Raw genomic sequence first — 26185 nt, forward strand, 5'->3', positions numbered from 1 at the left:
AACAAGCAAGCAAAAAAACCTCCAGCTAAAATCTACACAGTTGGAAAGTGTTGATTTGAACAATAACCCTGAAACAAGATAGGCAGAGACTAGAACATGAAAACAGACTTCTTTTTTTTTTCTTGCACAGATTGAGCTCTGAGGTTGTTTGCATCAAACGTTGACTTGTTCCAAGGCAGCATCTATTTATATATTGTGAAACTGGAAGGAAGCAGCGTGAAATATATTTTTCAGTCATTTGAGAAAGACTGCACTGTTGCATTTGTTCTAGCATACATTTCTGTCTCCTTCCCTTCCTGCCCACTTTATCTGTACTTGTGCAAAGGGGGCTTGAAAGAGTGGGAATAATTTGAAGTATTGGGCTTTCTGAACAGGATTTGGGTGGGAAGCACATGTTAGCATTTTTTCCTGATCTGTATCACTTATGAAAAAAATTCTTCCCTAATCAGACAGATGATTTAAGGGTTATGCTTGTTCCTGGTTGATGTGTTTGCTGAATACAAAGGACTGCACTTAAGAAGCATATCTATCCATTTTGCGCTACTGAAAGCAATGCTGTGTCCCAATGTCCTAGTCTGTTTTGTTGATTGCATAAATCATTGAATGCAAATAATGGCAGATTTTTTTTTAAATGTGTTGCTTTAGACTTTTCTTACATCTTTTCCCCGTCTATCTCCTGCCTAATGCAATCATAGATTCTTTATGCTATAGTATGTGAAACTAATGGGAAAATTTCTCTTCCATATTACTGTTTCGTTATATACAAACAAGCAACTTGCATTCTTCCATGAATAAAAGGGACAATATTCCTCTACTTATAATTATCTTGAACCTCCCCCCGTCCCCCTCCTCTGTAATGACATTTATATTTACTCACAGAAACCCATGTAAAAATACTGCTGGAAAAACACAATACTACAAGATGTATCACTTCCCTATCAGCAGCCAAGGTTTGAATTTTTAATTCAAGTTATCATCCAAACACTGAACCAGTTCACCGTACTTCAACGAGCAAACCCAGCAATTCAACAAAACATAAAGCGGGCAAAACATGAAAGTCTCCTATGTATTGACGGTGGGGAGGGAGGAATAGTTATAAATCTAAACCCTCCATTCCAGACCACATCCCCAAATGTAAATAAGCACACAAGCATGTTGCTACATATTTTTATAGAAATAATTACAAACAGCCTTATCAGCGGCGACGAATTGGGCAACGCACACATCATTTATCCGTTGTGCCCTCTGCTGGATAGAGCACACAAGGCAAGCAATATTATTTCCAATTAATTTTTGGCATCATCACTTGGCATCTGCTTTAGGAATGCAAAGCGTGAAATTTGTAGTAGCAGGTTTAATATTTGATCCAGCCAAAAATATTTTTGCTACAAGGACTTACCTTTGGTAGTGTTTTCCTCCTCGCTCCCCCCTCCTCCACTCCGTGTTGTTTCGTTGCCACTGAGCCTTGTTTACGGTCCAAATGAAAAAATCTGCCACCGAACACCATACATGGCAGGAATAATTTCATGCTGTGCAAAATTTGTTTCATTTCACATCCTGTAAGAATAATTACTTAGCATAATGCCACTTAAGCTGTATTTCTAGCTGCAAACATTAAGGAAATGGTAAAAAGCTAGATCCCAGTTGGGAGAAAAAAAAGGGTATTTAGGGGTCCCCGGGGTTTCTTAAAACTAGTCGCTTTTAACACCAGGGACAACAAGAAGAATTAAAAATGTTATAAATGATGTCACTGAATTTAAAAATACAATAAATCTCAATATTTTCAATGATATTCGAGGTCACCCGTGTGCTGGGGACCTCGATAAAGATACTGTCTTCAGAAATAGAGGACAAAACACCTGGCCCATATTGACCACATATCTCATGTTTTCTGCAATTAAGTTTATTTGAAGGTGACAGTTCCGCAATCATTCCTAACTAAAACAGCAAGTGAAGAAGATGCATCCTCCTCACATCACATCACCAACTCTTTAATTCTTATGTGATGGAAAAAAGGGCTTAGTAGGTTTGGCAGAGAGTTGATGCGATGGATGAGCAGGGTGTATAGACCAAATATCAGCGTAAGTTGTGCAAAAAACACCTTAGCTCTTCGGGGCAGTGTGATACACCACGGCAAAGGAGGCTCCAGCCTCCCTCCAGGGCCCCCCCAAGAGAGAAAAATCCTCTTTCATATCTAGTCAGAATTATTCATCGTTCACTTTTATCTTCTAGTAAAACTAAACATGCAAAACTGGCATGGTCTAGTAGAATTAGTTCAATGAAGTTCAAAGATGAAAATTATGATTGTGGATTTTTAAAAAAAATTAGTTTTCTCAATGCCAAACCACAGTTTGCAATCGAGTAGCAAATTCTAACTTTTTCTTTCCCAGATGTTGGCAGGAAATAATCACTTACAGAGGACTTCTGGAGAGAAGTACCTTACACCCCTCATTTTTTAACCAGCACTGACAACACTTGTGGACACCAAATATCCAGGCTGACTTTCATCTTCCTTGAGGCCACTGCGTCTCTTCCCCATTCAGCAGCAAAACCCATTTTTGCTGTAGTTTGACCAACAAGGATTTACTGATGAAATTCACTGATAACCAGCATGTTTGCGTTGGGTTTGTTCAACCCAACAAAAGACAAAATCTCAGGTTTGTTAGAAGCAGGCTGTGAAGGATCGCTGGGTGGATGGAGGCTGTCAATCACAGCGCACCATCTCCAACCAGCCCTCCATTGGCACAAATTCCCTCAGCTCCACTCATCTGAATAAAGTTATTCCAATTTATACTCATTCCTTGTTTTCACTCTGTTTTGAAAGAGCCTTTATTGAAATGTCAAGTTTGAATATAACAGGAGTGTCAAGAGGCAACAAGGGAGAAAAAATAAATTTTAGGGGAAAAAAATGGCAACAATTTGAGCATGCAAGTCCTTCTTCTGGCCTGAAACAGGCAGCAGATCCTCCCTGGGGAGGCTTTATGAGCAGCAGAGTTCTTCAGATGCCATTTTTTTAAGTGGCTTTACTGCCAAATCGAAGGACATGACAAAAAAGGCCCTCAAAACCATCCAAAACCATACTCCTCTTACGCGCTTTTCCCCCAAAGTTCAGCAAGCTGCTGTTGTATCTGACTAGCAGCAGCAATACAATAGAACTCTAAAATACCCAAGAGCACTCAAATGCTCCCATAGAAGGGACAACACGTGGAGGACACAGAGCCACCAGCACCCTCCATCCTCGTGGCGTGGTCCAGTGTGGCCATGGAGCTGAGCACCACCTTGCAGCCATCTGGCAAGGGCAATGCTGCAAGCAGTCACTCCGGCTTCGTCGGACAGATCCAAACCAAACAGCCTTTTGGAGGGTACTGACAACGATGTCTTCATTCCCTACCACAAGCAGTGCAGGAGCTTTAGCCGCCTGTTTGCTCACATAGTACCATGCCAAGCTCCCAGTCCTGGAAGTCCCTGGAAAGATTGTGAGGGCTCCAGCATGCGTGGGCTTCACCAGGGTACACACACTGGCATCCCAGTGGAGATGCCATCCTTAATGTAAGCACCTTGTTTCACGAGTCCCCCAGATGAGGAGGGTGGGGAACACATCAAAAGGATTTTGTGCTCCAAAATCCCCAGCTCAGTGTCTTCCTTCCAGACTGTGGCCCATGACATTGTCACTGATGATGTATAAGATGCTTTCGCTACCTGTTTATTCTTTATTTAAAACATGCAGTGGGGGACATGTGGAGAGAGGGTAGTAAGTATGATCAAATTAATGCAGCACTTAACAATATCAACATTAAAAAACAATTCACATGAGAACATCCAAGTGCCCCCATGCTGAAATACCTCTCATCTATAGGTCCCATCACCAAACCCAGGGATGACTCGAGGGCAGCCAGAACTGTCCCCAGGCATGCGGAAATCTCAGCGCTGCTCAGCTTGACCCTTGAGTGGCTGCAAACTCTCAAGAACGATGGTGCTGCCTTACAGATCATCTCCCAGGCTGCTTTTGGGAAGCCTGGACCATGAGCAGGTTTCAGTAACACACATGTACACATGTAAGACACATGGATTTCAACTGCATTTCAGGATAGATCACCGTGTGCTGCACCTGGCTCCGTGACTCTTTTTTTAAGAGCAAATATAAGTTGCCAACATCATCATGAAGAACAAGCCCAACAATTTAGCAGTTGCCTCTTTTTTTCTCTAATTTTTTTTAAACACCGCACTGAATCCCAATGGGACTTTTGAGTTTTGTTTTAATGGTGAGGCAAAAATTTGCTGATCCTCCCCGTGGTAAAGTTACTTTCAAGTCAGTGAAAGTTCTTGGCCTGCGATGAAAAGTCTTTGCCAATTAGCGCTCAACAACTTCAATTCATCCCTCCTGGTTCAAGATGAGTAGGAACCTAATAAGGCTGCGATAAAAGGGCAAAAGGCACTGAGTACCCAAAGGGGATTAATGGGCTCTTCCATTTATTTGTCTTCCTAACAGCTGAACTGTTACAAGTATTGACGGTCTTCAAACGGCCCGGGCGCCGGGGTCTCCAATGGCCATCTCCAGCTCCCCGGCCCCGAGGGGCGAGGGCTTCCCCCTGGGCGATGCCAAAACCAACAAAGCCCCAGGGATCAGGTAATGAAACTTCAGCTTTCCCCCCCTCCCTTCTTTGAGATTTATTTACTGGCAGCTGACAAGGGGCAAATTCAGCTGGAATTGTGTAGTCAAGGCCCTGTCAAGCCTTCAGAGGCACCCTTATGTCGAATCACCTTCCTGACTGGCATGTCGCTGAAAAGCCCTCGGCACTGGTCCTTAACAGCTCCCGACAGCACAAAGGACACTCCAGACAGATGCCTACATGGCATCCTGCAGCATTTTAAAAGAGAATTAGTGGTTTTAATTATGGTCGTCGTATGAAAGGAAACCATGCAAGCTCGGCAGGAGACCTTTGATCAAACCCTTTTGCTAGCACAATGCCGCGGAACTGTGACTATTCCTAGCAAGGGGCCTTTTCTCGCTGAATGACTCACCAGTGATCTTTGAATGCAGACAAGTTCCTCGCCCTCCCTCTTCATTAGCGAGCATTTCTATACAGGCCCTATATAGTGCGCGGAGTCTTGGAGCTATACAATGGGGGGGAAAAAAGAATCCCTACAGATTCTGGCCTCTACTTAGGAAGTGCTGAAGGACTCTGAGTGACTTTATTCATTAAAACAGGTTGCTATTAATTAACTGTCATAATAAAATAAAGAACTATTATTTGCATTTCTTAGTGCACTCCCTTTAGTAATATGTATAAAAGATGCTTGTAACAAAAATGAATTTATAAGGGAGAAAAAACCCTCAGAAGTCTTTTTTTTCCTACCCCCCTTTATTTTTTTTTTTTTTTTTAAGTCTGGGCAGCAGGAGCCTGACTAATTATTAGGACCAGTTTTGCAAGAGAACAAATAGAGGTAAAACACAAATATGAAAGTAATTAGGAAAATGCAAAATCCTGTTTACTTGGCAACCAATTCATGCAACTGAGACTAACGAAGAGCAAATCAGCTTTGCTTGTTTGATAAACTTAAGGGTGCCACCTAAGAGGAGCGGAGCTGATAAAAATTAAACTTCTGCCAGCATCCCTCAGCACCGCCTTTTAGCGAACAGGTTCAGAAACATCCACGCAACTGCTTCATCTACAAGCACCAGCAAATCTCATTTGAACAGATTTGGGGGGAGGAATTTTGTAACTTCCATCACTGTCAAATATTTCCCCCTTCATGATCAGTCATCAGGGATATCTTTGAGCTGAACAGCCAGCATGGACACCTGTATCACACGTGCACAAAATTCATACGGACACGGCACATGTGAATGCCATGGTTGCAACCAGTTCTGCTTTGCTCCCTAAAAAAGCATCACATTTCCATTGCTGTTCACACCTGGGAAGGCTTTTGCCAGTGGGAAAGTTCTTCTTGTAGTTTGCATCGCTGCTTATTACAACACATGACGATAAGTTACTCGATGTGGGCTGCAGCCTGGGATACCTTTGTCCAGCCCCTCTTTTCTCCTGAGTAGATAGTGGAATCCACAAAAGCTTCCAATTATTTCAAGACTATGCAGCTAAGGAGGGGCATCTAATCAAGATAAAGAAAACCCTCAGCTCAGTATATTTGCTTGAATGGATTTTCAATAATGCAGGTAACAAAAGCATTCAAAAATTGGATTCCTAATGCTTTTCTGCTAGGCTGAAGGACTGATTTTGAGAGGGAGAAGAAAGCCAGCCCTGAGAAAGCTGCATGGAGGAATGTATGATATTCCCCCGCTCTGTACAAACACTTCTGTGGGGACTGAGAAAAAGGAAGAGATTTAAGTGAGGCACGGTCGACCTGAAATGTAGTCAATTACAACACAAAGAGTTAAAATGACATCCCTGAACTGCTCCTCTTCCTTCTTTCCCCTCTGCTTTGTGGCTTGCAAGCCAGAAGCTGTAGTTGTCTTTCCTTTTATTGCTCATTTGTCATCTGCTGTTTGTACAGGAATCATTTATAGAAGTAACCGGGAGAATTGCTATGGAAATCATACTATGAACATAAATCAGAATGAGAAGGAGAGAAATAAAGGATGTTATTTTGCAACCAGAGTTAGAGATTCCTAGACAGCAGCTTGGTATTTATGCAGGCAGCATTCAATGAAAGTCGATCTGGGAAAAGCAGCAGTCGGAAAGAACAAAAGTAGTCTACTTTTAAAAGGATCTGTTAGGATTAGTACCAACACGAGCCTAAATCTATACCTACATGCACCTTCAAACTACAGACCAACAAAGCAACATCCCTTGCTCCTGCACACATCTTGATCTGCTCCACCAAGCCTCTAGGAAGCTTTCAGAGGTGCCAAGGTGCCACTTGGCAACATGATCTTTACAGAAGCACTTCTTTCTTCTCTGAAAATTTTACTAGGCCAGATGAAATCCTGGCCTGGCAGACATTTGTCTCCTATAAAACACTGGGCTAAGATCTCACAGAACCACACAACAAAGTATGAAAATTTAGACTAATAGTAACTTTCCAACAGCAATACCAAGTTTTGCGTCCATTTTAAAGCATTTAAAGTACATGTTAATTGACAACATTTTGAAAATCATGCCTTTTTTTCTCTTTTTTTCAAGCAAGTAGCTGACCTCTTGTTAACCAAGTTGCTTGGCTTTTGGGGTAGACTGAAAAGCAGGACGGAGTCACACTCCGTTCTTTTGGTTAAAGCCCCTGACATCACTAAAACTGCAGTTCTGGCGTCCCCAGTACCTGCGAGGACATGGCAGAGCAGACGAGCGTTATGTACAGGAAAAGGCCACAGCACAGATGCCACAGCAGTGTCCCAGGGGAGCTGCTCTCACATCCCTGTGCAGGGTCTCAGCACCATGGTCCCTCTGCCCCAGGTGGAGCTGCCTACAGTCACAGGGCCCTGCAAGGGAAAATACACAAGTTGCTTGCTCGCTGTTGGAAAACTAGAGCAAGACTATCCCAACATAAAAAAAACCCCCAGTATAAGGGAAATAACCATCCCTGCAAAGCACAGAAGGCAGAAAGAGCTGGGCTGGTCCCTACCCACCACCCCATGCCAGGAGGACATCACGTCTGCAGCACCCCTGGGCACGGGCACAGGCGCAGGCACAGCCAGGGGATAGAGCACATCCAACACAGCAAATGATCAGGCTCCCAAGAAGGGCACCATCCCACATGCTTGTCCTGATAGAAACCTACCTCACCATGCTGCCCTGTGTCCATAAGAACCTAGCTAGACCCAGCACAGCTAAAGGAAAATGGCTGTAGAAAACCTTGTCTCAGTAACAGAAGAAACATTTAAAGGTGAGATACAATTTTTGCATCTATAAAGGATGCTGCATTCATAAAATTAATTAAATGACCTTCACGTACAACAGATTCACTGGTTTATTTTAAAAGAAATTCTCCTTTTTGAAACCCAGTATTTTATGTAGTGATGAGCTTCCCCCCAGAAAAAAAAAACCACAAAAACAACCAACCCTCAAAACAATGCAAACAGTTTTTGGCAACAGCAATCAAAGACTAAACAACAGTACATTCCTGCGGAGGCAATAACACTCAACTTCCTCTCTCTGCCATTTCTGTCACCTTTTAAAACCATTCTCAATGTTGTCAAGAACTCGCTCAGATTTTAAGTCCTGACTTAATTTCAGCACTTTGGCAGGCGGGTGGAGGACTGGGTGCTACCCAGCTCCCTGCCTCAGATCTTCTTTCATTTTCCTCAGCCCCTGCAACTCTTTCTTCAGGTGTTTTACAGCCTGCAGAATATCCTGCCGCTGGGGATCGTCTTCTGCTTTCTCAGTGTAGAGGAGGAAATGTTTCACAGTTTCAGAGAGCAACGTTTCAGGATCCACATCCACCCGATGGAGACGCAACATCCTCTCACAGGCAATGGCATAGTTTTTGTGCCAGTTCACTGGGTGATTTGGATGAGAGTTGACAATTTCTTTGTATGACTGTTAAAGGGACAAAAAAAAGGGGGGGGGGGGGGATGACGACACAACACAAATTAATTGAATGAACAGGACTAACAGCTCTTAACAGTGCTTCAAAACTGCCCGTAAAGGAACAGATGCTACTTAGAAGTCCAAGTCCAGAGTTGGAGCGTTTCTGTAACTCACTCTGTGTTTACCATGTGATATGCAACAGCATGAATCAGAAATCCAAGGGGGGCTGAAACATCTCCCTTCCTACAGAAGCTGTTCGTTTAGAAGCGTTACAGATGATCATGATAACCCCACCGCACATTACGCACTTCCCCAAGAGAGGTGTCACACCAGGCTGGGGCATAAAGGAGAGTTTTAACTGCTGTGCCTGGAAAAGACTTACTCAGTATTTCAGGAGAGCAGGACATCTTCCACAGGACTTAAACAGTCTGTTGACTTGAGTGGGAATATTCATAAGCTTAACAGCAGGCACGTGCCCGAGTACTTTGCAGAACAGCAAACATCACAGCAAAACAGGCAAGAGCTGAAAGGAAACTATTTGGTGACCCTTTGCTGGAGTATGAAACACTCCTCCTCTCTGCTGACACACACTGACTGATTTGTGCATCTCTTGGCATCTTGGGCAGTCCAGTATTTCCAGAGATACCTACACCAGCTTATGGGTGTTATTCTTTGGTGTGAAATGCAGCAGAATTAATTCGCAGTGAGAAGACTGTCGGATTTTACACTTGCTGGCTCAGATGCACGACTGTGTAATGACAGAGGGGACAAGTGCATAGAGGGGACTTCAGGACAAGCAATCTCTTGGCATGGGTTTGGAGCCCAGCACAGACAACATAATTACAGCAAAAGCAGGGTGTCGACTGGTTAGCTTTTGGCATCTTTCGTGACCAAGGGGGCAAGTAGGAATGGATAAAATCCCTGCACAAATCTCTTTGAATCTGCTATGCTCCCAGTTTGGATGAACAAAGGAGAATGCAGATTACAGGACCTATATGGAAACACTGTATTTCTATGGAGTCCAGAAACTAAAAGAAAAAAAAAAAAAAAAAGGACCGAGCCTGCAGGGATCCTGCAGGCAGCATGCATAACCAAAACATATGACTTACAGTGTATGCAAATGTGTAAAGTTGTGATTTCATTTCTGCAGTCACACTGGCAGTTTCTGCAAGGTCAAATATAAAGAAAGCTGTTTTCATCCTAGGAAAACAAGAAAAACTTCCATATAGTAATTGCTTAACATAACCAACTCACATCACATGTTTATATATATCATCAACATGTCCACGTATGGGACAGTACCCCAGCATCTCCATTTAAGTAGTCAGTGATAACAATTTCTCCCCATGATGTATTTTCTCACCCTATGTCCCAACTACACTCTACTCATTTGAGATAATTGGAGGGTAACTTTGTGATGAACAAAATGACAACTTTCCTGAAGTGACCTCTTGCTGGAGTCCATGCATGCTTCACTTCACCCTACCAACCTTTTCCTTCTGAAGCTTGGCACACTGAGATCTCCAATAAGGCCATGCACCACCAAGCTGCCTGCTTTGGTGTGTATTTCCATGCCAGTGAGCTGGCATTGCCCATCAGCTGTTGGAAGGGAGCAAACGAGAATTACCTGGCTTGCCACATCTCTTCATTGGCAACAGCTTCCCAGGAAGAGGGCTTGAAACTAAATGGGAATGAGAATAAAATTCAGCTGTCAGATCCACATCACTGTTTTTCACCCACCACACAATCAAATCATCTAAATCAGGCAGCTACAGCCCTCCCAAGCAGAAGAAAACCTGTCATGAAGCCTATGGCTCTGACAGCAGGGAATTCAGCTGATCCTCAGTTATTCATAAAACTTTATTCCTCTTTCTTCATAGAAGGAGCCTCTGGCATATCAGGTGTTTCACAGCATCCTAGCTGTCCTCAAAATGAGCAATGCTTTTTACCATCCGTCACAGTTCAGTTCTACAACATTTAAAGCTTTGGATGTCCCAAGTCCTCAATATTTTTTGGGCTCCTGATCAAGTTTTAAGATTGGAATTGGACCTGATACTTGACTAGAAATGTCCTCTCTATTTTTAACACTAATAAAAGTACCACATGCGGATTTATTGTATGTTCTAGAACACAAAACATGACGATTACAGCTCAAGTTTAATTTCTCTAACACTGCAATGGATGCAGTTACGCTGCTGGCAGAAGAATCATAAGCAAGAAGGAGCAGAGTCGCTTCTGCCTCGTACCTGCCATAGTCTTCAGTCCAGTTGTAGAGATTTCTTGTAAGATGAATCCACTCTCCTGGGTCAAACACAACATCAGAAGGAACTAATTTTTCACAGGTACCCCAGGGCCAAAGCGAATAGCTCCTTCTCCAGGTTGAGTCACCTTCATGAAGACCTATGCAGACAAACACCTCCTTGCTGCCAAAAAACCCAGAGAGAGCAATCATGAAGCCATCCCAGAGACCGTGGGCCACCCTGCGTGTTTGAGCAACCCACACACACCACACCAGTGCAGCAGACAGGTCTTAAGTGGCACAACATTTTCTGCGGCACAGACACCCATCTAGACCATTTCACATCAGAAAGTCTGGGTCAGTCTGCAAAACAGCTCTCCTGCTGCAAGCAAATACCCCATCTGGCATTGCACACCTTGTGCAGCCAGCACAGGAGACACATCCTCTGCCCTATGCTGGATGTCCAAACATGCCAGAAGCCGTAGAAGCAGCCCATTTCTTCCCAACGGCACGTGAAAATGCTCTTCTGCCTACCCACACTCTCAAGGCTCACCCTGGCTAGTCTAAATGCAGATGCTATTCTTATTCATGTGAGTATCTAATCCTTTCTCCACTCTTACTAAGCTATTTTTATATGATGATTATTCCTGGAATACATTCATTCTATGCTAATCAGTTGGCCACAATGTTCATGAAGGAGAAGCAGTAGCAATTCGCTCTCCAACCATCGTCATTTTGAGTACGCAGGAATGCTCTTTTTTTTGTGATGAATTGTACCAACAATAACAAAAATATTTGGTAAATGCTGTCTGCTGATCACCTTCTTATTTTTCCTTCCCAAAACCCAAACCAACCTCAAAAAAACAAGCAACATTATATCCGGATGGAGTTACTTCTGCATAGATATTTGCTTTAATTGCAAAAATAATCTTGCCACTGGGGAGGAAGTCAGTGGAGAAAATTGGTCTTCTGGATGCAATTCCAAGCTGTTCCATTAACAATTTCAATAAAAAAAAGGTTGAAGATTTTAGGAAATCTGTTACATATGAAAGAAATGCTTACTGTTTATTTACTTTGAGGAAACGATGGAGATTAAAAGCAAGTGTCCCATCAGGTAATACTCCTTCCACAGGATTCCACCGGTTCCCAGGAAAATAAACGCCAGGTAAATGTTTTGCCAGCTTGGGTAAATACCATTCATAAGTCATCATCTATCACCAAAAATATTATCACAATTAAAACAAGAAACAAAGGTTTTGTCCATTTTACACCCAGAAGAAATGGTTTCTGCAGGAGTAATGACATTATTTGCTCAGTAAAGTCACCTCCCGTTTCAGATCAGGTCCACCAGTGGTTTCTGATCAGAGGCACATGGTCCTCAGCATGAGCGGGCAAAACTTAAGAAAACACAAAATAGTTACGGCTGGTAAGAGACACAACAGGGCTTTGGTCTGGTTAAATATGAGGCACTGGGTTTGGGGTTTCTCAACAAGTCACAAACTCCTGTTTGCAAAGCCAAGTGCAAGGACTGATGTGACAGTGGAAATGTAGATGTCTTGTTCTGTAAGAGGGAATTTCTTCTCCCATTTCTCAGGAAAAAAGGAAAGACTGTGAACACCACCCAGGGACACAGGGCACCTTCTTTTTAATGTAAAAAATAGAGGCAGAAGTCTGCAAAACCACCTTTGGAGGACCAAGATAACAGAGCGGATGAAGGGAATGAGCCTCAGCATGTAAGAAATGGGAGAAGCCCCAAAGCCGCATCGCTCATGGGTGCTGACCTGCTGCCCTACAGGCTGCTCCCAGAAGCCTTCTGCTGCCCCAGCATCTGCATTTCAGGGAAACTGCAGGAAACAGCTGGGAAAAAGCTTCTTCAGCAAAGCAAACATCACCCCTGTGCCACATCTGGATATCTGTCGTGATGAAGGATTCGGGCTTCCCCTTCCACTACCCACTATTGCCTCTCGCTGGCTTTTTGGGCTTGAATGGGACTTGCACACTACACTCCATCCAAGAGCTACCCACAACCCTTTAAAAAAATCAGTTTTATTTATTTCTGCATCATGAGTTTTATTTGAACAGAGACCTCCTCGAGGACAGAAAGGAACAACTGAACTTTTGCCTCCTAATTTTTAAATCTACAATTCGACTCTTTTAATATTACTTTCTGATCTTACCTCCTGGTCCACTAAGGTGACATCTGGCCTCATCCCTTCGCAATAATGGACGTAACGAAGACCATTCCCGGGTAAGTCTCCCCTTAGCAAGATGACTGCACCCATCGGCATAGAAGACAGCAGATTCCTTGCAAACTTATCAACAACATAGTTGTTGCTTTGATCACAAGCGCTTAAGAGAACACATAAAACCCAGTATCTTAAAAACAGGTATTTGCATGGCTTTGCACATCTTCAGAATAATTTTATGCAATAGACATCCACAGGGGAAGTCTACCCTGGTCAGATCTTGCTGAAAAGCAACGTCTCCATTTGCCGAGAAACTGAGAGACAGAAATAAAGCATTTAGACTACATTCTCCCAGAAAGCAGCACCAGAGACAAGCCACTACAGTTTTGCCAAAATACACAAAATACACACTCATGGCATGCCTTCACCTTAACACTGATTTTTTTTCTTGGGCTAAACCTAAAGACTTACTAGTTGGTGCTGGAACAACGATGGTTCTGCAAAGTATTTGAAATCCTGCCCACCCTTTTAATGTTCTAATTAAACATTAAAAAGGCAAGTTTTTGTAGCATCAGGCAGAAGTAGATTTAGTGTGCACACACTGCAGGTATGGACTCAAGAAGAAGACGCTCCATGACATGGCTCAGGACATGAGCTATGCTTGGCTCACCTATGGACCAGCGTTTGGGAAAAGATGTGTGCAAAGGAAGGATTCCTTAGGACGAAGTCTATGCTTTGTTGGTCAACCTCTGTGTGAGCATCCCTACTACTACACTGATTCCCACCCAAGCCAGTGCAAGTGTGGTTAAGGGATAAGGAGGCCCTACACTACAGATCTAACTCTTCAAAAAGGAAACAAAATAAAAACCGCAGAGCACAAGGAAACCTGAAGCAAAGCAAGGGAAGGAAAAGGTGACTGTTCAGGTCAAATGAATTCTGCAAACCTCCTTAGGAAATAAAGCACAGATTTATGAGTTTCTTTCATTAGAAGTTTACGTATCTACAGAGTTTTCTTCTTTCAATCTATATGACACCCCCATTCATGGCCTGGAGCTGGTGCTTGGTGATTTTGAGGGAGATCAAACAAGGGAGTCCTGCAGTCTGTGACCATGCAAGCTTAGGTGGGATGTGAAAAGTGTCTTTCCCACTTCAAGCCAAGGACAGAAATCCCATGAGCAGGGGTGGGGGCTTTACAGCAGCACCCCAACCACACAGCACCCTGTAGCCCCATGAGGCTGCACCAAGACACATGCCCAGGGGATTTGTTACCTGTAATTTGCCCAAACTTGAGAAACAACAAGAGCGAGAGCAGAAGACCACTCCAGCCACGGCAGCACCCGGCTGCCCTCCAGCATGGCACTTCCAACCGAGGTGAGTGTGGCCAGCCCCAGCCCTGCCAGCACAGCCACCACGGCACTGCTCTGCAGCCAGAACCGCTCCACCTAGGAAACAAAATCCCAGAGACCCTATTTCTGTTTCCCTAGCCATAAGGCAGAATAAGTAGCTCTATTTTTGCACCTTGTGCAGCTTCAAGACAACCACCTGCTCCTGAATAGGTGGTTTTAAGGCTTTTTCCAAAAATTAACATGCTAGAGCAAGTTTTGGAGTGCAACTTACCACGCCCAGAAAGAGAGGTTTTGTAATATCCAAATTTGCTCTCCAAGCAAAGAAGAGGGAATAAAGACAGAACATTCCACCAAAGAGCCAGGTCACGGATGATTTTTGCATCTTTGGCCTATAAAAAAAAAGAAAGATGTAGCACTCTACTGGCATGATGAAAAAGGAGGCAAAAGTTCTATGTGCTTGAAACACATTCTCTCTCTGCATACCTAAATGCATTTAATAGAAAGAGCTGATGAGCCTTTCTTTACCTTTGCAATTTATGAAACTTCTGTTTTCAAAGCACAAAACTATCAGGATTTCAAGATTTTTAAGCTTGCCATCTACAAAGCCACAGGGTTACCAGGAACAGGGATATTCTGCTCTTAATTGATAGATGACCACAGCCAATTGCTGCAATTTTTCACCCACAAGCAGAAGGCAAAGAAAGCTGTCTGTGCAGCCAGTAAGAAAGTGCATGTCGGAGCAAATATTCTCCTCCAACTTACAGCAGTGCTGCGCTCACACAGGCCACGAGTGCCAGGATGAGGACGGGAAGGGAGAGCTCTGACTTCATCTGCGTCAGCTGAAAACTGCAGAGAAATTAGTGCATGGATGCATCACCCCCAAATCGTCCCTTGCACTCAATTAAAGTGTCAAGAGAAGCAGGGAATAAGCACAACGTAACATTCCCATTCTGCTGCAATTAAGTCTACAAGAAATGGGTACAAGCTCAGTTTACATGTCAGGTTTTTGAATGAAAAATCACTGGGGAGGAGGATCCAGCATTTTTACTTCAAAGGGAAAGACAGACAGACATGCATGCTGTCCCTGCACCAGACACGGCTCCAGCCCCGGACCAAGCCAAGGAAAGGCAGGACAGGGGTCACTTTGGCCAAAATGACAGCAGCAGCAACAGGTTTCTCTCCACTAGAAGGCATGGTCAAGATTTTACTCACAACAGCATCTCTCTCATACTGGATCCTGTCTCAGACTTGGCCTGGATTAAAAAGAAAGAAAAGCCATGAGAAACTCACATGCTGATTGCCATATCACTGGGGCAAGGAAGAGTCTTTTTGTTTTCTGTTTGCAGAGCACTGAGCACACTGGGCTCCTGAAACCCCTTAAGGTGGTACCCCAAGGGTAGTCACAGAGAGCAGGAATTGCTTAAACAATAAAAACCCAGCAAACTCTACTCAAACCTTCATTGCAAGATTTTCTCCCATGTTCTTATTTTACATTATTCCACTGTGCAGGTTTACCACCTGGATAAGCATTTATTCAGGGTGCTGCCAATCCATTACCCTGTGACTTGAGCACATCATATGGTTTAGCTATGATCTCTGCTATATCATAGAGTCATAGAATTGCTGATGTTGGAAAAGACCTTTAAAATTATCAAGTCCAACCGTTAACCCAGCACTGCCAAGCCCACCAATAAATCATGTCGCTAAGGACCACACCTACACAACTTTCAAATACCTCCAGGGACAGTGCCTCAACCACTTCCCCAGACATCCTGTTCCAGTGTCTGACAGCCCTTTCAGTGAAGAAATTTTCCCTAATATCCAATATAAACCTCCCCTGGCACAACTTGAGGCCAGTTCCTCTTGTCCTATATCTGCATGGTGCAATTATTTTCTGGGACATCTCCCCACAGCCTGAGACAAGCACATGGGCCTCAGTTTCTGCTTGCTTACCAGACCCAACACTGTCCCTTCTGCCCTGATGGAGGTAGAGCTGTATGATATTTATATAATATATGAATTTTTTTATTGCAGAGACTTGCAATCCATAGCACAAGTCTGGGGAAGAAGACATGCTCGGTGGAGGCGAGGAACACAAGTGCTTGTTGGAAAACCGGTGGCCACCAGATAAAAGATAAGGTAGACAGACCCAGGAGGTGTGGAAGGAATATTTAATCTCAGTAAAAATGGAATAGTTGACTGCACTCAAGATTTAATTGAAAAATAAAAGTGTTAGATGATGGAAAGCCAGCCCACAGCTCCTGAAGTACCACTGCCACCTCTCTGTTTCTTGCAAAGTCCCACCTTGGTGACAGCTGATGGCTTCTGGCCCCAGACACATCCCTCATAGGAGATGACATTTCTGATCCTTGGCTTATAGGTGGAACCCTCTCCTGAGTGTTTTTTTTGGGGTTTTTTTGATCCTGCCTGCCCTTAAAATGGAGCCATGGGACACAAGGGCTGTCTGTCCATCCAGGCAGGGCTCTGGCATTAGCCCAGCTAGAGTCGGGACCAAATGCTTGGATTTTGCTGCATTTATTGCTCCTGCTTCAGACAAGTTCATTGTAAATGTGATTTGTGGTGTAGGATGACATGCAGTCCATCCCTAAGCCTCCTGAACATCAACTTGAATTCATCACATTTGATGGAGGAGTTAAGGGATTTGCATGCCTTGGTATTACTCTGCCCAATAGTCTCATTCTCAGGAGATGGCTGGGAATAGGACAACAGGGGAAATCTTAGAAGTCCTTCAGAGGGTGGATCTTACTTCTGCAGGAGTTTTGGAGAGATTAAGTGGCAGCAGCAGGAATTTTCAAGTCTTTTGCCTCGCACCCCACAGCCACCTGGCTGTCTGTGAAGGTTACAATGGAACAGCAACAGTGCACACCGTGTCACGTTGGCTGGATACAGGGGCTTAATTTCTAAGGACGTGGGGCTTCAGGACCCCAAGGAGTGATGCAGTATGTAAACCGTATTTTTTTCTCCCTTTTCCCCCCAGTGATGCAATTTTCCAGCCTTATGCACTGAAATCTCTGCAGCAGGAAGGACGGAAGGGGTGCTGGGCACTTGCTTTCCTTGAGTGGCCAGAGCCAAACACCTAAGTCAGGGCTGGAGGATGCAGATGCAAACCCTATGTTCTGCAAGCAACCATGCACTACTTCCCTCCCTTGCCAAGAGCACAGACTGGTCAATAAGACAAATCAGAGTTTCTGAGACCCCTCAAACCTACCATTCATTTAAATTCAGTATTAGTAAGAAGTAGGTTAAGAGGAATCTTTTTTAAAGGTATAGCAATGAAGACCTCTAAATAGCTGAGTTTAAGATAAAAAAATAAGACAATTATTTGTCTTAAAACAAGAAAAACACAAAATTGATGTCACCATCTCCCTCTAGCACAGTTTGTTCTTTGGGCTCTTACAAATACAAGACACCTGTACAGCTCCCAATAAATAACATGTCTCACCCTGTAAAGGCAAAGAGAATTATTTCTTTGTTTTCCCAGCCACGTGATCCATTCCCAGAAAACCTGACAGATCAGAAGGTCAAAATCAGAAGTAAGTTTTTCTTTAAAAAAAAAACATTTTCAGTTTCTTCCCCTGTAAGCCATTGTCACAAATAGAAAGGTTCTGCTATTGCATAAGGTAAAAGAAAGTAATTTGGGAAATGACCCTTATTTACCAGATTGAATGTCCCATATTCTTCCCTGAGAAAGTGGGTCAAAAATCCTTGAAAAGTCGTCTGGTCTCCCCATGTCCAACGGGCTCGATTGAGGTAGGACGAAGCCGGCAGATAGAGATAAGGCAGCAAACCAGCCAAGAAGCATAAACCCAACTTCAGCAAATGGCCTAGGGACAATTCCTGCACCAGAATATGTCATATTGCATAACAATGTTTATTTTAGTTTAATCACGCTGGAACTTCAAGAACAGATAAAGAAAAAACATCAAATATATTTACACAGAGCTGATCTCTCAATTTATAGTAAGTCCCTACAAAATGCTATGTTAAACCTTACGATTTTGTGGATTACTAGGAAACTGCATCAAACTGATCTCCTTTGCATGGCAGGGTGAAATTTAAGTGAAGCAAATAATATTAGCTAGGACTCATGAGTATCATACTCATTGCATCTTTCACATTTAAATCATGGCATGACATGCATAGATGGCTGAAGCACTGCAAGGCTGAGATAACCCACTTTGCAGCGATTAAGAGTTGGCTGGTATTCCATCTGGCAAAAAAAAAAAATAAAAAACGCTGCTCTAGTACAACTACACAGATCATCACCATCATCAGGAGTCAGTTTTGCCATTTACTTTATCACGATTACACTGGCTAAATTGGATAGGCCAACTTTTGGGGTGGGATTTTCAAGACTGCCTAAGGGGCAGGAAGACAAGACTTTCAAAGGGACTTCTGTGCCTAACTCCTTTAAGTGCTTTGGAAAATCCCACCCTAGAATATTGCACGCTTGCTTTATCGTTAGCCACTGCCCTGTCAATCAAAGCAGTTGGGGTTATGGGGAAGAGGCACCATTCAGAGTGATCTACAGAGCAGAAACAGTAGCTCGGTAACAGTGATGGCCAGAGTTCCTCCAGAAGGAAGCTGGCTCTTCTTTTACTTAAAAAGGCACTGTTTTCCATCAATTATCCTTATTAGGTGGTTTTCTGCCACAGGCACTACTGGGCTGTCTAAAGCATTTCCCAGGAATATTATACTGGCACAGGATTGTCCTTGCTGGACATCGCAGAGGTCTCTCTGGACCTCCCCGTTAAAGAAAAAACGCCAAACTTCTTTTTAAAGAACACAAATATATTGCAGAAGTGAGCATTCACTGTGTTAAAGGAAACACGTAGTCAGAAGGAGGTTTGCTGGAGATGCTGAACACGTTTGGGATCAAGCTTGTCTGAGTTGCACCTTCCCTCCTGCAGCTCATACGCTTCACTCCAGGCTTAGTTGTAGCCTGTGCCATTACTCAGAACCTCACCTGATTTATCAGGTCGAGTGTAGAAAAATACAGGCAGGACGAGCCCAGCAGAAACCTGTCCAGCTGTCACCTTCACAGGGGCAAAAGAGAGGGAGGGAGTAGGTGGGGGCTTCTCAGGGCCACTTGCAAAGTGATCAGAGCATCTGTGTCATTGAGATGTGCAGCCGTTTTCAGGGCAAGGTAGTGTTTCTACAACACAACTGCATCCAGCCTGAGGCACTGACTCACAAAAGACCACCTAGAGAAGACTAGAGCATTGCAGGGCCCCTGAACATCACCTGGGAGCCTCCTCCAGATGGACGTGTATCACCTTCCTAAGCCAGGCATGTAAAAATGTATTTTCACCTTCTCACTCAATAAGAAAATTTAATAAAGAGATGTAAAAGGAGGAACAACTCGAGAATGGGATCTCTGGTAGGAGATGAAAGGGACCTATTTGACTGGATCAGAGGCTTGCTGTTTTGCTTATGGTCAGCCTTCCTTTGGTCTTCTCCAGCTGGCATGAGCCAGGTGCTCTTCACCTGAGAGTTGATCTCTTCTGGGATTCTCAAGTCCTGGCTGCGTCAGAGCTGGAGGTCACCAAGCCTGGCACACCTCGAGGAGATGCTGAAGAGCACTTCCCCCTAGAGATAAGCCTCTGCACCCTTCCTGCCGTGCTGCTTATTCTAGCTGCACCTTCAACTACCAACAGAAGTCACGAGATGCTCTGCAATGAGTGGACACGGCATTTTTTGTTACCACCAGGGAACCAACACACAGAAACTCATCTCCAGATGAACTGACGACATGAGAAAGCCAGTGCCATCAGGCAGGAGAAGCAGCACACCGACTGCACACACCTGTGACTTCTCACCAACAGCTGTTTATCTGCTCTCCTGTTTGGTACATCATTGAATGCGCTCTTATTTCCTACACGCTGAGCAGTTTTTAGCTCCAAGTAAGCATTGGTCTTGTGGCTGCTCACAGGGTATTTACAGGCAGCTGGGGCAAAGCGCTCCTGTGAGACACAAGTGGGTTGCAGATTGTTGGTGTGAGCAAAGCCCCTAAATTGTGATCAGTGGTTCTGGTGTCAGTCTGACGGACTGTAACTTCAGTGGGTTATGGGTGACTAGTTTAGACAGACCACTGACTGTCCCTGTTTGTGCATCAACATAGAAGTGGCACAAGTACTTGGAAAGAAGAATTACTCACCGCTTTACAAAAATAGAGGTATGGGTCAGCAAAATACGTACCGTCCTTCTGAAAAGCCGGGAGAGAACCCAAGGCACAATACAGGCAACATAAAGCACTATTGTGTGCTGATTGCACAAACTGAGCCCGCAGCAAAAGGCACCAAATTTAGAGATCTGGAAGGCAAAAAAAAAACCACATTCACAATTAATCTTTACAGCTGCAAAAACATCCAGAGACCAAAACAGCTTCAGTGCAGCCCACAGCACCCTTACTGGAGAAAGGCAAATACACCAGCGAGTGCCGGTCAGTTGCAGCACACACAACACCGGCTACTTTTGATCATTTACAGGAGATTTCACTTGTTTAACAGAAAACATTCTTTAAGAAGCATCCAGCTGAAAGGCTATGTCTCCATGTATACAGAGATCCTTTGTAGCACCATCACATCCTAATGATGTGACGTGGTCCAGTTGTTAAACCCCTGCTGCACAGGAGAGTCTGCCCAGCAGTTAACTCCAAACGATGAAAATTTTGCAGAAACCATACCCTACAATAATGCCATTATGTACAGAGACCTCATTTCATACAACAGGAATGACGTCTTCCTCTTCTTCAGGGCTACACAAACTTCCTGAGCAAAGGGAATTAAATGTGCTATCCCTTATTAGTCTAGAACTTAATTTTCAAGCATCTTCAAGAGTTTTCTGATAAAATGGGTAATGTATCCAGACAATGCAGCACAGTGCACAGGGTATTTCTGGTACTCATTGAGGATTATTCACAGGTTCATTACTGGTACCATGGCCATCCCTGGCTGACACTAAGGAAAGCCTCTCTCTGCCCCATGCTGCCATATGCTCTGCTCTGTCCCAGCATCATCAGGCCAGCGCTGAGTCCTCTTCAATCAGTGGGGGAGGACGAGGCTACAAGAGCAACTCCATATAGGAACCCTGGGTCAGTGCCACGTACACCACTGGCCACCGCTCCTCCCCTGAATCTGCCTCCTCCTCCTCCTCCACCATCACTGGCCACTTGGTCCATGTTACAATCTGAAGCCATGCCCCAGGGCAGCTCCTCAGTGGGCAAAAAGCCACCAGAGTCCCGCAGACATTGCCGGACAGGAGCCAACAACCCATCCTCACCTCCCCAGCCATTCCCAAGGAGGATGGCACTTCCAGCTATCATAAGAGCATTGCCCATGCTTATTTCAGTCACCACTGAGGATGGCGTGTGAGATGCAAATACTTGCCTTGGCATGGTGATGGGATCACCTCATCATTTTCAATGAACTGCTCAGCATTCAGTGTTGAATGCTGCCTTGCCATGGGAACACCTGACATAATCTCAGAAAAACATTTGTGGGCTTTAGAGCTGCAGGACTCAGAACCTCAGTAATTTTTGAAGTATAATGATGAACTCCAAGCACACCCCTGAAGATGTTTGCATGACCATCTGATTTATGAAAAACATGGTGAGCTTGCTGTTCGCAGCCTGGCTTCTTCAAGGTGTGGGATGCTAGACACCCAAAAAACACTGACACAAGCTCCTTAACTGCTTCTGAAAATCCCATTGGAAATCTGGCACATGAAACATGGGAGCAGGTTGGAAAATGCCCAACTCCATCTAGTTCAGGTTGTAGAGATCTTGCGAGAGTACTCATAAAATAAAAAAAAAATCCAATCGTGTAACAAAGTCTCCATAACCACTGATAAAACATGTTATTTGAGAACTCACAAAGCTGAGTAAACTACTACTGTGGACTCCTGAAATTCTAGCCTAGACTGATAAAAATCCTTTTATTCACCCAATTTACACGAGTCACAGCAGGCAAGTCTGTCAGAGGAGAAGAGATCAGCTGTTCAGGCAAACAAAAGTAGAAAGAACAAGACTGCTGAGTAAAAAGATCATTTGGCTGCCTCGTCTGTTCATAAAGTAGAGAATATAGCATGAAATTTAAAATCTCGTATTAAGAATGCCATTATTTTAGGGGCACATTTAATTTCCAAAGAAGTGACTGAAAATGTGGTTGTTTCGTTTTTTCAGTAGAAACCTGGGTTTCTGACTAGACAAAGTCTTCTGTAAAATCTATTTACCCCAAAGAAAAGTATCAGTTCTGAAAAGAAAAACTTGAACACCCACAGCCTAGCTTGAGTCTTTGATGCAGAAACCCAAACTTTATGCTAAAACATTAGATGCAAATTATTTTCCTTCTCCTGTTTTCACCCTGTATTAGACAAACCAACCCCAAACCCATCCAACAGGTCCCAACTCAACCATAAAGCGAAGTGGACAGGTTTTTCAATGTTTGACACTTTTGAACATCCAGGTAGGTCAAGGATGGACACCACCCAGAACAGGTGCTAAATCAAGTCCCAAAAATTTGGCCTTATTTAAACAAAACTAAATCAGTACTAGACGAATAAGAAATTAAACAAACGTGACAACTAATTGAAAAAAAAATTAAAGGACTATTCACTTTGCTTGAGATGTTTTACCTTTGATCTCTCTTTTGCAGTGGATGCCTCCTCAAAATGGGCGGTGAGAGCCATCAGCAGCCCCACAAACAGATTGTTTAAGCTGAAAACCTCCGCCGCGATGGACCACTGCCATGTTAGACGAGAAAATGAAAACACCCCCGCAGCAAGGATTCCTCCAGCGTACGAGCCAGAAAGCCTGCAAACACAGATAACATGAAATCTTCTTTTCCAACAAAAAAGCCTACTTTATTGTCCTTCTTTTTTATTTTTTTTTAAACATACTGTAGCAGCAGAAATGATGACTTCCACCCAGCACCCTGCCAAAACATTATATGGTTAATATCTTCCTAATAATTTCTTCACAGAGAATTGCAATTAGGAAGAGCAGGCATTAGCCAGCCCGTCTATTTGCAAGCCACCCAACACCAAACAGTCGGCGGCTTCTCGCAAGTGCCATGAAAACTTCCAGTCCTGAATTTGGTTCAGAAATCCCGCCGAGCAGGTCATGGTACACCAAGCCAGAGAGTCACACCTCTAACGGGATAGTCTCTGCTGGAGGAGACGCTAGCAAGGGTGCAGCCTTCGATTCATCAAGGTGCTGAATAAAGAGTGGATTAGAGCTATTCAGGATGGACAGCATCAGCAGAGCTTTCCTGGGGGGGTGCTTAGTGGCTTGGGGGTGGGTGAGGATTGCAGGGCCTGTGGTCCCAGCAGGGAGAGGTGCCCATCAGGGTCAGGAGTGGGGAGAATGGGTGTCAGCTTTGGGCAGTGGGAGGGAGCAGAGGAAGTGGGTAAAGCACCCATCGTTGGGATGGCTGCAAGCCCAAAAGCCTGGCACCTCTGTGGCTCCCAGATGGGATTATGGCACGCGCATGCCCCAATTTGGCTGGATGCTGCAGCCTGCGCAGGGAGCCCACGAGGTGGGATTTAGCCCAGGAAACCTATTACACCTGTTCTGCAGGAGTGGCTCTTCCAACCCAGTCACATTGAGGGCAGCTCTGGCTCTGCCAATTTGGAAGGTCTTCCCTTCGGGAAGTCACCCTGAATAGATGCTGGGTAGAGCACCACAACCGGTTCAATTAAGCCTTATCCAAAGACAGAAATAGGTGCAGCTATGGTCAAAGTCCCTCTCCAGAAATTCACCACCCCACTGTAAGACTAAGCCAGGCGCTATCACAAATTGCTCCACCCCAGGTACGCACACTTCCATTCACTCCTAACACTTCCAGCAGGTTTAAACCAAAAATTACAAGCTAGCCAACTTCTTCAAGCTACACATGTAATTTGCTCCTAAATACTGGCCATATCCTCCAGCACAGCCAAAGTCCACAGGTGGCTTGTTCTGCCCATCAGGGATCAGGGAGTGGACATCCACATAGGACTTGCTGATCAGGTTCCTCACGTAACTCTGAGATAAATGGCAAGCAAGGAAACAAAACCTACAGCCCCTATGAACAGAGATGAGAGCTGCTGGCACAGCACTGCCTCATGAGGGCTCCTCTCCTTGGTCATGCTTTCTTTCCACCGTCCCCAAATGACCTCAGTACAGCCAACCTATTTCTGTAGATGTCAAAGAAGGACTTGTGCAGTCAGAACAGGAATTTTTAATCCATTAAAAATAGGAAGCAGGGTTCATGGGGAGGAGAAGACTGGGATGAGGGCTTGGGTCTCTATTCCTCCTCCTGCAACCGACATGGGACATCCTGGGTGGTCTGGAACAAGCTACTTTGCTGCTGTTGCCCCTGGTATCTGCAAAATAGGACTAATGATTTTTATCTCCTTTGTAAAGCACTTTGAGAGCTGCAGGAGGCAGCTGGAGGGAGAGATGGCAGTTCAGGTGACTCTGGGGAAAAAGAACTAAACTGTCAAGTGTCTGAGGACAGAATGAGACAAGCACAGGGTGACACAGAGCTTCAGCATCAAGACTGTAGGAAAGGGTCTTGAAAAATGAATGGAAGGAAAAAAAAAAAAAAAAGTCTGAAAATTCCTAATTGACAGCAGGTAGAAGTGTTTCAGACCAAATCTGTGTCTGCAAAGTACCCGATACGCTTTTGAAGAAAGCTGACATGGAACCTTTTCTGTAGGATATCAGGCAAACTACCAGTACCTGCTGCTGTGCTCACTAACACATGCCACCATGGCGGACTCTTCCAATGTTTAAACTTCACTGCAGTTCAACTCAGGTCTGGGTCTTTGGCATGAAACTCTCCAAGGCAAGACCTGTCACCTACTGCTGTAGCGTAACGTTTCAAAATCACACAATTGCGTACAGGAAGGCATTCCCAGGCATGAATGCTGCTCCATCAGTTCTGCAACCAAGCCAGCCCAGCAGCCCTGAGTCCATCTTCTCCAAGGGAGAGGTGGGACACACACGACTTGTGCTCTCCTCCTCCCTGCTACTAGAAAGATGTGACACCCGAATAGAAAAAGGAAAGATGCAATGGAGTTTGCAGGAACTGAGTCAGGAGCAGTTTCTGCTCCTACAGATACCAGGAAAGGGCAGCAGGGCCACGTGTATTTAAAAAACTAGAGATCACCCAACACACAAACCCCACTACACAGCATCCCTAAGTTTTGACTACACCTTTTAAACAGCACAAACCTTTAGTTATAAAGAAAAAACTTCATAAATCCCTTTGAAATTCTTGCGGGGAAATAAGGTAAAAGAAGGTAAAACAACCTGCCCAAAAACCTTCGGATGAAAAGCAGCATTTTAGGCAAATGTCCCCATCGTTTACCAATTCTCCTTGTCTTTCCCAGAAAAGACTTGAGCGTATCATTAGTTCAAATGAGATGAAAGAAATCCTGTCCTCTTGATAAAAAGTCTGAAACCTGCAATTCAAGTTTTATGAAATGAGGCTTAAGCAAAAGCTACTCAACCCAAAGCTTAAAGACTTATCCCAGCTATGTGGGACAGAGGACACCTCTGCTCACCGAGCAGTGCAGGGTCAGGATCCAGCACTAAGCACATTCCACAGATCTGTTTGTCAACAGAGCCGGTGTTGCCTTTAGTTTCCTGCGAAACTCGTGGGAAAGCCAGGCTGCTAAGCTCACTTTGCAAAGGCATGTTGTGTTGCATGGAGCACTAAGCTCCTACAAGTATACTAGATGCTAAAAAACCAAATGGAAATGTGTTGCATTCTCGAAGAACATCAGGATAGTAGCTTTGAGAAATGCAAGTTGGAGACCAAAAGTTTTTTGCAGATCCTGTTACCAGCAATGGAAATGATGGATTTACAAGTCTGCCAATTCAGAAGGAAACGCTCTTGGAAGAGGAAGCGATCCCAGCAAGTA

At 44.2% G+C, this 26185-nt stretch overlaps 1 protein-coding gene across 2 annotated transcripts in view; it reads right to left on the bottom strand.

Annotated features, from left to right (window-relative positions):
• Positions 1–7905: 7905 nt before the first annotated feature.
• The window catches only part of TMEM260 (transmembrane protein 260), a 34889-nt gene continuing 16609 nt past the window's right edge, over positions 7906–26185 (bottom strand). Inside the window, exons 4-16 of one of the 2 annotated variants that reach the window (XM_037395195.1) lie at positions 22910–23087; positions 20474–20587; positions 17933–18112; positions 15467–15507; positions 15017–15100; positions 14526–14643; positions 14178–14350; positions 12900–13071; positions 11785–11933; positions 10730–10906; positions 10111–10164; positions 9593–9683; positions 7906–8492 (exon numbers count right to left, since the gene is read on the bottom strand). In XM_037395195.1, the coding sequence (XP_037251092.1) occupies positions 8220–8492; positions 9593–9683; positions 10111–10164; positions 10730–10906; positions 11785–11933; positions 12900–13071; positions 14178–14350; positions 14526–14643; positions 15017–15100; positions 15467–15507; positions 17933–18112; positions 20474–20587; positions 22910–23087 (1804 nt within the window). In that variant the 3' untranslated portion in view covers positions 7906–8219. The remainder of the gene's footprint in view (positions 8493–9592; positions 9684–10110; positions 10165–10729; positions 10907–11784; positions 11934–12899; positions 13072–14177; positions 14351–14525; positions 14644–15016; positions 15101–15466; positions 15508–17932; positions 18113–20473; positions 20588–22909; positions 23088–26185) is intronic. The other variant, XM_037395196.1, reaches the window with a different exon arrangement.

This window comes from Falco rusticolus, chromosome 7 (assembly GCF_015220075.1).
Source record: "Falco rusticolus isolate bFalRus1 chromosome 7, bFalRus1.pri, whole genome shotgun sequence".
Lineage (NCBI taxonomy): Eukaryota > Metazoa > Chordata > Aves > Falconiformes > Falconidae > Falco > Falco rusticolus.